Source organism: Bombus terrestris, chromosome 15 (genome assembly GCF_910591885.1).
Source record: "Bombus terrestris chromosome 15, iyBomTerr1.2, whole genome shotgun sequence".
NCBI classification, from domain to species: Eukaryota; Metazoa; Arthropoda; class Insecta; order Hymenoptera; family Apidae; genus Bombus; species Bombus terrestris.
In genome coordinates, this window is record NC_063283.1 from 9,154,772 (window position 1) to 9,167,303 (window position 12,532).

The 12,532-nt window shown below is 32.2% G+C and overlaps 4 protein-coding genes across 6 annotated transcripts; 3 read left to right on the top strand and 1 right to left on the bottom strand.

Annotated features, from left to right (window-relative positions):
- Positions 1-127: 127 nt before the first annotated feature.
- LOC100644580 (4-hydroxybutyrate coenzyme A transferase) lies at positions 128-5,390 on the top strand. 2 transcript variants are annotated; one of them, XM_003401280.4, is made up of 6 exons: positions 128-565; positions 3,320-3,472; positions 3,584-3,823; positions 3,904-4,308; positions 4,380-4,646; positions 4,715-5,390. In XM_003401280.4, the coding sequence occupies exons 1-6, from the start codon at positions 367-369 to the stop codon at positions 4,897-4,899; spliced, it is 1,449 nt and encodes a 482-aa protein (XP_003401328.1). In that variant the 5' UTR covers positions 128-366; the 3' UTR covers positions 4,900-5,390. The 2 variants fall into 2 exon arrangements, with proteins under 2 accessions (XP_003401328.1, XP_048268288.1); XM_048412331.1 differs by lacking the exon at positions 128-565 and adding an exon at positions 2,401-2,489.
- Positions 5,391-5,522: 132 nt separating this feature from the next.
- LOC100644463 (4-hydroxybutyrate coenzyme A transferase) lies at positions 5,523-8,079 on the top strand. Its single transcript, XM_003401279.4, has 6 exons — positions 5,523-5,866; positions 5,965-6,117; positions 6,197-6,436; positions 6,509-6,913; positions 7,000-7,266; positions 7,407-8,079. Exons 1-6 carry the CDS (start codon positions 5,698-5,700, stop codon positions 7,595-7,597), a joined length of 1,425 nt encoding a protein of 474 aa, XP_003401327.1. The 5' UTR covers positions 5,523-5,697; the 3' UTR covers positions 7,598-8,079.
- LOC100644347 (TGF-beta-activated kinase 1 and MAP3K7-binding protein 1) lies at positions 7,740-9,823 on the bottom strand. Of its 2 annotated transcripts, none has more exons than XM_048412332.1 (7): positions 9,777-9,823; positions 9,627-9,706; positions 9,316-9,547; positions 9,090-9,222; positions 8,777-9,017; positions 8,443-8,699; positions 7,740-8,378 (listed from the first exon to the last, which is right to left on the bottom strand). In XM_048412332.1, the coding sequence occupies exons 1-7, from the start codon at positions 9,806-9,808 to the stop codon at positions 7,929-7,931; spliced, it is 1,425 nt and encodes a 474-aa protein (XP_048268289.1). In that variant the 5' UTR covers positions 9,809-9,823; the 3' UTR covers positions 7,740-7,928. The 2 variants fall into 2 exon arrangements, with proteins under 2 accessions (XP_048268289.1, XP_012172497.1); XM_012317107.3 differs by having other exon boundaries at positions 9,316-9,553.
- Positions 9,824-10,544: 721 nt separating this feature from the next.
- Positions 10,545-12,478, top strand: LOC100644105. The gene is made up of 4 exons (XM_048412764.1): positions 10,545-10,909; positions 11,104-11,503; positions 11,566-11,778; positions 11,838-12,478. Exons 1-4 carry the CDS (start codon positions 10,591-10,593, stop codon positions 12,352-12,354), a joined length of 1,449 nt encoding a protein of 482 aa, XP_048268721.1. The 5' UTR covers positions 10,545-10,590; the 3' UTR covers positions 12,355-12,478.
- The last annotated feature ends 54 nt before the right edge of the window (positions 12,479-12,532 follow it).

The window sequence follows — 12,532 nt, forward strand, 5'->3', positions numbered from 1 at the left end:
AATATAGTGTCCGTTTTTAATTAGACAAGATGTTATAAAATTTGTGTATTTCTAGCCTTGACCCAATTCATTATGTATACATAATAGTACTGCTTTTAGTTGCGAACCTGACAGCAATAATTTCGCGCCGAGAAAGTGCGAGTGTGCAGTGAGACACGGTGGCGGCTGGTTCGAGGATTATATGCGTGAATCTAAAAAGGTTGATTCGTTTAAGCTAATGTTCTAAAAGATTTCTTAACATTATTTTTTTAAGTACAAAATTTTGTATATTATTGTATAATCGATCTATAGAAATAAGTTTTTATCATTGTTCCAATCGACACTGTGTACTCGTGCTTCACTGACAGGAAAATACTATACTGAACCATGGCGGCTCTTAAACGAATAGTCAATCTATCTAAAACTCTTAAAACAATGACGACTACGTCTCGTCTGTGCTGTCCCCAAACATCGAGGAAGACCTATTTTACGTACGTGAACGAACCCTCTATGCCAATATTAGACAAAGAACCGTGCTGGCTCAAAACTGCCGATGAAGCGATCGAGAAAGCAGAATTAGATTCTGGTAATTATTATTCTTCGTTATACATTACGTGTACGTTAATACATTAGATATTTTGTTTCATTATTTAATTCCTTTTTTAAAGCCATACTGTTTAATGAAAAAATTATATTTTTCGAAAACTAACCTCAAAGTATTGTAAGAGTTAATCCAGATGTCAACGATTTTTTTGACATAATTATTCGCTTATCCTATCTATAAAAAAAAGAATGTATTTTTCAGATTTATATATTTGTTTCCGAAGAAGAGTAAATGTCAAAGCAAATCTTCAATGCTGATCTTAATCTTATCATTCTGTTTAAGTAAATAATAGTTTATATCAAATTATGTCGAGTTTTATTCTTATCATCTGAGATCTTTTACATTACTAGTGATTTTATCGGGTTCGTTTTATCAGGTTATAAATTTAAACATTATCTCATGTCTAAATAACACATCAACTTTAGTAATTATCTATTACTCTTGTGTTCTTATTTTTTGTCATATTCATGTTTGTATATAAAACATTTCTTCAAAATATTATTCTTATAATGGATTATAAGATTTACAACACCAAATTATCAATACATTAAAATCAACTGCAAATATTCTTTTTTAAATTCAGTCATTTCTCCAAAAGGTTGTTTATGTTCAAATTATACTGTCTTAATATAAGAAGGTAATATATTTGTTATGTTTGAGACTCCCATATATAAGTTAAAATTTTATATGAATGTTTCATTTATGAATTCTTCAACGAACGCTTCATACCAGCGTTTCAAGGGTCATCTATGCAGATTAATACTGACGTATTTGATAGCTGTCAGATTATATAGGAAGAGAGATAGAAAAAGACAGAGCTCATGTTACACATTCATTACCGATCAGAAATTTTCAACGATTCCATCGATTAATCAATCGATTGTAATTAAACATTTCCACATTGAAACTTTTATTATTTTATGGAACGTCATCAAAATTACAGTATGAAAAATGAAAAACATGATTTTTATGTTGATGTACATACTACATACATATGTACATATGTACATATGTATATGTTATACGTAGACTTCCTTTTTTTCTTTTTTTTCTTTTTTTTTTTTTTTTTTTGTACGTGGGGAAATCCTCATGGACACCCCTTCTCCCGCTCTTTTGGGAAGCGGCGAGGTAGTGTCGGACTTTACCGACTAAAACCCCACGGTGGACCGCCTGACGCTCAGCTGGGATGCCCCGGGATCTCTTTCGAATTATTGCCGGAGCACTCCTGCGTCTTCTCTTGTCTGAGGTAGTTGTTCCTTGGTTAGTTCGGGCATTGGGGATCCCTTTCAGCGCTATCCCCTGGGCCGTCGTGCAAGTCTGAGAAGATCCAGATCCTCCTCGGCGTGTCGGCCCCTATGACCACCTAGGGCGACGCAGGGCCGTCATTCGGCGCGGAACCCTGCAAGGGTGGGATGTTATACGTAGCCTGCGAATATGTATACAATTCAGATATTGTACGAAATAAAATTGAAATGTAATATACGAAAATACGTTACAATAATCTTTATTATTTAAACATTATTATTATAACTTAAAATTGAATAACTTATAAGCATTTTTGCTATACTAGCGGCAGTTAGTCAATAACTTTCATCACTTAAAATTGATTCGACCTATAGTTCGGTATAATGAGAATATAACCTCATTATCATTATTTATGTAGTTCTAAAGCTGGAATTTCTCTGGAGTTTCTCTGGAATTTCCACTTCGACATAATTTCTTATCCGACATTTCCTATTATTTACCTTTACAAGAACTTTATACAGCAGTTATAAAAAACAGTATAAAAAATAATTTATCCATTGTATTTATTATAGCATTTACATACGTTCATGCGACTAAAAATTTGATATTATGGAAATAAAATGAAGAATCTGATAAAAAAACGCGTCATTGAAAGCAAAGGGTATGTGCAAATATCTTCTTTAACCACTGTATATATAATACCATGTACATATCATATGTAGCCTGTTAATATTAATAGTTAATACGCTTGTTTATAAAGTTACAATTGTCAAGCATAGAACATCATATAAAATGATGACCTCGACACGCATATTCATCAAGCAAATATGCATTTTGATCGGCGAACATTATTAGTTTTGATGAAGCGCGCAATCACGCATAGATCAAATTTTATCTATTGTACTTGCGGATCTAGTTTTCATTTATAAAATCTTCATCATCTATGAATTGCGTAGAATAAAAAATTGTATTATCAAAATTTGAAAAAATACTTATCAATATCATTCCTATTAAGATATAGTATTTTCCTATTTATAATCCGGAAGTTATTACATAATCAAAATATACGTACACAATAAGCCCATATAATGTTCAATTTACATAAATTACAATGATAGCAAATCTTTATCAGGATAAGTATGACCATTCGAGTATACATTAAACAAATAATAATAAAAGCGTATTTGGTTTAATTTAGTTAGATATGCATCATATACTTCTCTTTTCTCAAGACGGAAGAATGCTAGATAAATCATTTACAAACGACTGTCATCTTTGAACTACTACAATAAATGTTATTATTTACACCTATAGATATTCACAGTACTATAGAAGCATAATTGTATTCTATAACGAATAGAACATTGAAATAGAATACGTCGTGTATGCACATTTATACATATGTATGTATGTTCTTAGCAGCGACTGAATTAGAAGTGTTTATTACTCCCAGCCCAAGCAGGCTTTATACAGCCTCTTTATATTTTTCAGATCAACTCGTATTTGTCCAAGGTGCAGCAGCTACACCTACTGAACTGTTAAGGGCGATGACTGAATATGGTGCCCGATGTGACGTGAGAAATGTACGATTGTTTCACATGCATCTTGAGGGTGAGGCATCGTTCGCTAAGCCAGAAAATGCAAGTAAGTGATATTGTGATTTCTTTTACGTTATTCGATCCAATATAATAAATCGAAAAAAAAATCATATTGTTAAGAATATTTGATTATCATATTATAACGCTTTGTATGCAGAACATTTCAGATCCATCAGCTTCTTCATTGGAGGCAACGTGAGACCAGCTGTTCAAACGGGTCACGCTGACTGCATTCCAATTTTCTTACATGAGATCCCACGAGTATTTAATGAAGGATATATAAAACCAGATATTGCCCTTATCCACGTTACTCCACCTGATCACCATGGATACTGCTCACTTGGTACTAGCGTAGATTGTGTACGATCTGCTGTGAGCAATTCTACACGCATCGTAGGTAAATTTTCGAATCTTCTCAAACTCACTCGACATACTAGAATTGTCCTACGATTAATTCTTCTTCTTCGTTATCTACAGCTTTAGTGAACAAATATATGCCAAGAACATTTGGCGATGCTATAATTCATATCAGCCATTTGGATTTCGCTGTGGAGCATCACAAACCACTTCCGGTGCATCCCGTGAAGCCGCCGTCGAAAGAGGAACAACAAATCGGTAAATATATCGCCGAAAATTTAGTAGTAGACGGAGCCACATTGCAAATGGGTATCGGAAGCATACCAGACGCGGTTCTATCGCTTCTGACAAGTCACCAGAATCTTGGAATTCATAGTGAAATGTTTAGCGATGGTGTAGTAGAGTTAGTGAAAAAGGGATGTATAACGAATAATCGCAAAACAATGCACAAAGGTAGAATCGTCGGTTCGTTCTGTGTTGGATCAGAGAAGTTGTACGATTTTATGAACAATAATCCTTTTATAGGTAGGTATATTTTATACTGTCTCCTTTTTGTAATGAACATGGACAAATATATCACTTGATGGGTTTTATAGAAATGTTGGTAGTGGATTACGTGAACGATCCAAAAATAATAGCCAAACAACCGAATATGACGGCTATTAATTCGTGTATAGAAGTTGATATTACTGGTCAAATTTGTTCTGATAGTATTGGAACTAGGATGTATTCTGGATTCGGAGGACAATTAGATTTCATTATGGGTGCCGCTCTTAGCGAAGACCGTCAAGGAAAGCCTATCATTGCATTACAATCAGTTACCTCGAAGGGTGAAAGTAAAATTCAACCTGTTTTAAAGTCAGGTATGTAATTATTATTATTAAGTATTCTTGTTTCAATCAAGATCTCTACTTTTGTTGTTTGTTGTAAGGTGCTGGTGTTGTTACAAACAGAGCAGTTGCACGATACGTGGTCACGGAATATGGAATTGCTAGTTTATTCGGTAAAAGTCTTCAACAACGATCATATGAACTAATTCAAATCGCCCATCCCGATCACAGAGAAGCGTTAGAAAAAGCGGCATTTGCACGTTTAAAAGTGATGCCAGCGCCATAAGCAGATTGAAAACAATATTCGAAGGATTTCTTTTAATAGCATTTCGTGATAGTTGTTTCTCATAAGCATAAACATTTGTATACATCGAGGAAAGTTATGATAAATTATATCATGATTTTTTAAATTTATGTCATCTTGTTAAAAGAACGGTAAAATGAACTTAAGAAAAGAAGTATCAAAAATAGAGTTTCAACGTCACGTTATGGCGAATTGCATTTTGAATATTTATGTAAAGACTTTCATTTTAGATAAGCCAAAAACATATTCGTCTAAGAAATAGGAATAAAAATGCTTTTACTTTAACCGGGTATTTAACATTAAAAGTACAATCGAAATGTGGTTCATGAGAACCAAGATAGTATATAATAATAACGAATAATTTTTACATGAAATTTGAAGACGTTCCTGTGTAAATTAACGTTATTGTAATTGAGAGTACATAACATTTGAAACAATAAATTAAAAATAAAATAAATATAGAATACATATTATTTCGTTGTAATTATTTCTATCTGTACTGAATAAAGCATAAAACGAAAATGTTTGTTTGAATGTATATCGAGAAAATTGAAAAATCGAATACCGATAAATCCGACATTCAAATACTAATCGTGGAGATGGTAACGGATCTAATGTGATTTGACGTAAACTGACATTTAAGATTAAAGAAATTCTTTAGATTATGTGTCATCCAAATTTCGACGTAATTGCCATATATACTCTACTGCATCAACAAGCTTTAGCAAATTTTAATCGTTTATATATTTTTTGACGTCTCATATATTTTCTTTTATCAAAATGTTTGGACTTAATTTTCGTCGAAATTTGGAGTCAACATTTAGCAAAATTTTACCGACAAAACCCTTTAATATGTGCGGTGTGAGGCATATACGAGAACCCTTACAACCTTTAAAACGATGTCCACGATGGGTTTGCGTAGAAGATGCAGTGAAAATTATCAATTCAGGTATTTAATATTGTATGATTATCTTTCTTCCATACTTAAACAGGTTCATATAAATATTATTTTATGACTAGACATATATTAAATTTATGTTATTTCAGAGCATCTTGTTTTTATACAAGGAGGTGCAGCAACACCTAATGAATTAATACGTGCTATGACTGAACATGGTGTTTGTAATAATTTACGTGGAGTACGATTAATACATATGGGTCTTGAGGGTGATGCACCATTTGGAAGTCCTGAATTTGAGAGTACAGTATTTTATAACTTAAAATATTAGACATAATCGCTACACTCTATTATGTTCATAAAAATATAATTATCTTTCAGAACATTTTAGATCTGTAAGCTTTTACATCAGTGCTAATCTTAGAGAGGCTGTTAATGAAGGCAGAGCAGATTATATTCCAATATTTCTTCACGAAGTACCAAAACTTTTTTACGAGAAGAGAATTATTCCAGATGTTGCATTAATTCAAGTCAGTGTCCCAGATGCTCGTGGTTTTTGTTCTTTAGGTGTAAGCGTGGATTGTACGCGTGCTGCGATTAGTTCAGCCAAAGTTATTATTGGTTAGTAAGCATTTGGCAATAGATAACTGCTACATTTGAATGACAATAAAAATTTCTTTTTTCTTCATTCAGCTCAAGTTAATGAACATATGCCAAGATCATTTGGGGATACTGCTATTCATTCTAGTCATATTGATTGGGCTGTCAAATATGACTGTCCTTTACCATGCGTAGCTAGTACTCCACCAAATGAGATTGAACAAGAAATTGGCAAGATAATTGCACAAAGGCTAATAGATGATGGAGCAACCTTACAACTTGGGATTGGTAACATACCTGATGCTGTTCTCTGTTCTCTTGGTAATCATAAAGACTTGGGAGTCCATACAGAAATACTTGGTGATACAATGGTAGATTTAGCAGAACGAGGGAATATTTCAAACAAAATGAAAATAAAGCATAGAGGACGTACGGTCAGTTCTCTGGCAATTGGTACGAAAAGAGTATATGACTTCTTACATAACAATCCATTTGTAGGTGTGTACATTCGTCATTTTTTAAATTATTAATATATACAAATTTCTTAATTCTGCAAATAACAAAATATTTATGCGTTTATGTAGAAATGCTTGCAATTAATTACGTAAACGATCCTCGAGTAATATTACAACAACCTAAAATGACTACTATTAATTCTTGTATAGAAATGGATATTACTGGTCAAATATGTTCAGATAGTTTAGGTTGTAAAATGTACTCTGGATTTGGTGGCCAACTTGATTTTACTCGAGGTGCGGCATTGGGCCAGGATGGTCGAGGAAAAGCTATAATTGCGTTCCCTTCAGTAACAAGTAAAGGAGAAAGTAAAATTCAGCCAGTAATCAAACTTGGTATGAAAACGAATTTTATATCAACCGTTTATGAAAAACAATCATTTATTTAGATTAAAATGAATGTTTAATATAATAGTTTGTAAATACAAAACAGTCATATCGTCATCATGTAAATACGATCGAAATCTGTTTCATAGGAGGTGGTATCGTGGTAACGAGAGCACATGCACACTACATAGTTACTGAGCATGGTATAGCAAATCTTTTTGGTAAAACGTTACGTCAAAGAGCAAATGCATTGATTCAAATTGCTCATCCTGATCATAGAGAATGTCTCGAAAAAGCTGCATTTGAAAGACTTAAATCTAATCCAACAAAATATTTATAATTTATATGTAAAAATTATATAGCTTATAAAATTTTGTAACACCATTTAATGCTCATTGCACATAGAAAAGGTTTTTTACCTTAATGTTTGTGTTACAAAATTTTTGCGTGAATGTCCTTTTCGCATAGAAAAAAAAATGAAATGAGCAACAAAGACTTATAATTATTATCATGAAATTTGTTTTTACGAATCACTCGTTATACACATACAATTTGAATAAATAATTTATTTATTTCTAATTCTTATTTAAAAGACAAAGTAATATTTACGTATATATATACATACAAATGTTATTTTTTAATTTATAAATATAGCGCACACTTAATATTTCTCAAAAATTGATACCTTCTGGTAATGTTCCTTCTCGCCGTCTCTTTTCAACATTTTCATAGTATTCAGAAAAATTAACATAAGGCTTAATTCTAGAGTTTTTGTTTGTCGATTTTGCACCAGAAGGATACATATCTGATGTTGATGAAGTTTCAGTTGTTGAAAAATCGGAATTTTCTTCTGTAACGCTTGTACTTGAATACTCGTTCTCTAACATTGTTGTAATCTGAGCAGATTCTACAATTGGGTTAAATCTGACTGATTGATTAGTTGGACTTTTCAATGCATGAGGAAGCGGGAAATTAAAATTTCGTACGAGAAGAGTTATATCATCTCGTTTACCAGTTGTTACTGTACTTTGTAAATTACTCATATTAATGTCATGATGAATTCTTACAACTTTATCTACAACAGCTTGAGCAACTCCTGTTAAAGTGGATTGTGCCTGAAACTGAAATTTATTTTGTGAGAATAAGAATATATTACTGTATGTATGATCAATAATTATTTCACACCTCTTGAACTGCAAAATTGATTAATTTTATATTAACTTGATCAACTCCAGTTACTTCCTCTAATGATTTATATAGACCACGAGACATAAGCAATAAAAATTTACAGGAGTCATCAAGTTCTATGCCACCATGAATTTCTGGTTCTGCAATGACAGGTTCTGCTGTGGCAGATGCTAATTCTTCAAATTCTCTGTACCCCCCTTTGACAAGATAGTTCCCAAGACAACGTGTAGTTTCCTGATTTCCAATACGAGATCCTTTAACATAAATTATTATTAAATATCCCAAAAATTGAAGAATTACATTGAAATTAAATATGGTTTTTAAAAATTACCTTGCCTTATAGAATCAATATCCAATTCTAAATGAGACAATCTTAACAATTCATCTTCATTCCTTAAGTCATGATCTACACTTAGTTGTACAACTCTTAACACTTGATTAGCATCTGTTTTGCATAATAAAGCTCTACTGTCGCCAACATTAGCAACATATAACTTTCCACGATATATAAGAGCTACAACTGCACTAGTTCCTGCTGATAGCTCACAATTTAAAGCATTTAACTTATCAACCTAATAAAATCTTAAAATGTAAACAATATTTGATATTTTCAAAATTCATATATTATAATATACTTAACCAACCAAATGTGGAAACTTTTGATAAGTTTCATAGGAGTTCAACCCATCGGGTATATCAAATTGCAAACTGGTCCGTTCAGCCAAAAGGTCTCCGATAGAATCTAAATATCCTCTTTCCACAGCTATAAACGCCTGTCTATATTAATATATTCCACAACTTTACTTTTCTTACAAAAATGTAATAGCCATAATTTACAATCTTCATTACAGCTATACTTTACTTTATTACCTAAGAACTTCTTTAACTTCTTCATCTGTTGATTTACCATTTAATTGTCCAAGTAAAATCTCTGCAGCCATTCGCTGCATAGCAAAATTTGCAACTTTTGTGCCTTCATGCCCATCAAATACTCCATAAAGGAACGTTGAATCATCATAGCGACAGTGAAAGCTACGATCTTCAAATGGATGTTCCTCCTGTCTATACCCATCCTCACGATAAATTATATTTGTAGAAAATCCTACACCTAATAAAATATTTGAAAGGTATAAACATTAAACAAGACCGTTTCTAGGTTATGTTATTAAACTTTTACGCACCAGATTGTTTACATACTGGCAAATCATCCGTCCAACTATACTGAGTATCCTGAAAAGGTATCAAATTAGGGCGTTCTGCCCTAGTTGGCATTGTTAAAGAAGATGAAGTAACTTCAACAAAAATTTCAATTGATATACATGTGGACTTACGTTTCTAACATATCGATTGCATATCGATTCATATCGACTAAATATATCGAAAAATCCACAACAATCGACTAAATTAATTTAAATCAAATATTTCAAAAGGCAATACTTCTATTATTCTTCAATTACTATATTTTATTTAAAGCTTTTATTATCTATATTAGTTAATCCATGGTTATCTATATATATATGCGTATAATATAACGACATATTTATATAATGTACAAGTTATTAAATAAAAATATATGTATATGTGCATATAAAAAATTTAGTATTGCCTTACGAAATGGATTATTTCAATCTTTTCTTTTCCTTCATATTCCGATAAGTTTATCTTTTATTTCCTATGTATTATCACAGACGAATATGTATTTTTTTTGTATTTTGTAAAAGTTTTAGTTTTTTTAGACAACAGGTATATACCATAAAAAACAAAAGCAACTCTTATTACGAACTTTTATCCTACCTGCCAAATTATATGACGTCCCGACCAATTAATAGTAAAAATTTTAGTAATTAATAAACAATTAAATTAATCGACATTGAATATGTGACAATTTTTAATCGCATCGTAATGAATCACGATTACTAATCTTATGAAACACTTGGTAGTATGAAGATGTAAAAAGGCTCTTTTTAAAATATCAACCAAAGTAACATTTATTAACAGAGGGAAATAAATTATTTAACAGGTTATTGCACATAGAGTATTCTAACGGAAATATGTTTCTGTGTTTTTCGTTGTACAAAAAGTACAACGAATGTGATATTAATATTAATATTTAATATTTTTTACTTTTAATTTAAGAAGGAGAAAATGAGTCGACGGCCTCAGTTAACAAAAACTGAACAACTTCGTCAGGCCAAAACTGCATCACTTGTAAGAGATATCGAATTAAGGGAAGATGCAGCATCCAGACACCAAAGAGACTCATTCAAAGTACGCAGGCGGATGGTTAGACCTGAGCCAAAAAAAGTAGACTTCAGTAAACCAGGAATGACTAAAGCAATGCTAGCTAGAGTAAAACATGCTGAGAAATTTAAAGAAGAATATGAACGTAAGCAAGAATCAGTTACATCATTTCGAACACCTAAAAGGACACCTGCACCAATAGGAGGTGATGCCAGGTCGCGATGATAGTTAAAGTTGATTGTAACAAACAACATGATATTTATCACATGGATAACAAGTTTCTCTCTCTTTAATTTGAATTATGTTTCTCATATATTTATTTCATAAAATATTTCATAAAATATTAAATAATGTAACAAAAAATAAATTAACTAATTCTGCAATTTCCATTACCATATATTTAATGTATAAAATTACTATGTATAAAATTACTTCAAATTAGGATGGGCAGGGAAAGAACACCAGGTAGAAAGACTCCACGTATAACACCAGCTACAACTCCTCGAAGAGGAGTCTCTCCATCTAGAAGAGAATTTGAAACTGTAGCCAGTCGTTTACCTTCTCCCATAAAACCTCCAAAGACACCAAGATTACCTGCAAAAGCTCTACCTAGAAAAACTGCTGAATTAGCTAAAATGATGAATGCTGATATAATTCAGGCTGACCCAATTGGTGAAGGAATAATTAGTAATATTGTGATACCTCCTGGAATAGTGAGCGAAGATCGTACTACCATTGTTAATATATCACAACCACCTGTGGATCCTGAATCAAAAATAGTATCACAAGTGGCTAATCGTTCGATTCAAGTGATCAGGTGATTTCATAAACTTCTTTTCCTTTTGGTAATGATAACATGACATATTTCATCATTGATAGTGAAACTCTTGATGAGCAAGATGCTGCTGAATCTGCAGCGGTACAAAATAGACTAACAGAATTACAACAAGCTAGAAGAGATTTTGTTATTGCAGTTGCAAATGTTGGTGGGAATGCTCTTCATCTTGAAGATGAAAGTCGTCCCACCACTGTACTTGATTCTGCTCGTATATCTCCTGTACATCAACCCACTCCACAAAAAAAGATTATACGGTAATATTTCAAATAGAGCATTCTTATAACTATTACACCTAATAATGGTATTTGTATAGAGTCCCTGAGTTAGAGGACGTTGAATATACTATCGATCACCCAGATATTATTGCTGCACGTGAATATATGCAAAAATTTAAGGCTGACATGGAAGCAAGAGAAGCAGCTAAAAGAATGGAAGAAGAATTTGAAAGAATAGCAGCAGCAGAACATATGTCAGATGAATTAGATTTAGATATTCCTTTTGAAGAAGAAATTTACCAAGAGAGAGATATCTCTTGGGAAGAAGATGAAAGTGGCATGGCTATGCCTCGTCCATCTAGAATAAAAGCTCAAATTTCTCCTATTCCTAGACAACAAAGACCTTATCAATACGAACCCTTTGAACCAGAACAATTAGAAAAATTCTTTGATGTTCAAACTTATCCACCTTGCCCACAATGTGGGCCACCACCAGGTAGAGAACATTTACATCCTGACTTGTGGGAATTGGAAGACCCATGGTACAAAAGACCTCCAGAACCTGATATGCCAGACTTAATAGAGTTTGAAGAATCTGACCTAATACGTTTCTAAAGTTTATCATATACAATTTTTTATAACAATTTGTTGTAAAATATTGATATCTAATATAATGTATAACTACTACACACATGTAAATAATAATAATAGTGATAATTATTTTTTAATAATGCAATGTGTAATCACCAAAATTTCATATTTAACAAAAGCTGTTAAACATAAAATTTTTTAT

Coding starts and splice junctions, on each gene's coding strand:
- LOC100644580 (XM_003401280.4), top strand. CDS start 367: ATGGCGGCTCTTAAACGAATAGTCAATCTATCTAAAACTCTTAAAACA. Junction 566..3,319: donor GAAAGCAGAATTAGATTCTG/GTAATTATTATT, acceptor TATATTTTTCAG/ATCAACTCGTATTTGTCCAA. Junction 4,647..4,714: donor TCAACCTGTTTTAAAGTCAG/GTATGTAATTAT, acceptor GTTTGTTGTAAG/GTGCTGGTGTTGTTACAAAC.
- LOC100644463 (XM_003401279.4), top strand. CDS start 5,698: ATGTTTGGACTTAATTTTCGTCGAAATTTGGAGTCAACATTTAGCAAA. Junction 6,118..6,196: donor TGGAAGTCCTGAATTTGAGA/GTACAGTATTTT, acceptor ATTATCTTTCAG/AACATTTTAGATCTGTAAGC. Junction 7,267..7,406: donor TCAGCCAGTAATCAAACTTG/GTATGAAAACGA, acceptor TCTGTTTCATAG/GAGGTGGTATCGTGGTAACG.
- LOC100644347 (XM_012317107.3), bottom strand. CDS start 9,808: ATGAATCGATATGCAATCGATATGTTAGAAAC. Junction 9,707..9,776: donor GCAATCGATATGTTAGAAAC/GTAAGTCCACAT, acceptor AATGCCAACTAG/GGCAGAACGCCCTAATTTGA. Junction 9,223..9,315: donor GAAGTTAAAGAAGTTCTTAG/GTAATAAAGTAA, acceptor ATATTAATATAG/ACAGGCGTTTATAGCTGTGG.
- LOC100644105 (XM_048412764.1), top strand. CDS start 10,591: ATGAGTCGACGGCCTCAGTTAACAAAAACTGAACAACTTCGTCAGGCC. Junction 11,504..11,565: donor CGTTCGATTCAAGTGATCAG/GTGATTTCATAA, acceptor CATCATTGATAG/TGAAACTCTTGATGAGCAAG. Junction 11,779..11,837: donor CCACAAAAAAAGATTATACG/GTAATATTTCAA, acceptor GTATTTGTATAG/AGTCCCTGAGTTAGAGGACG.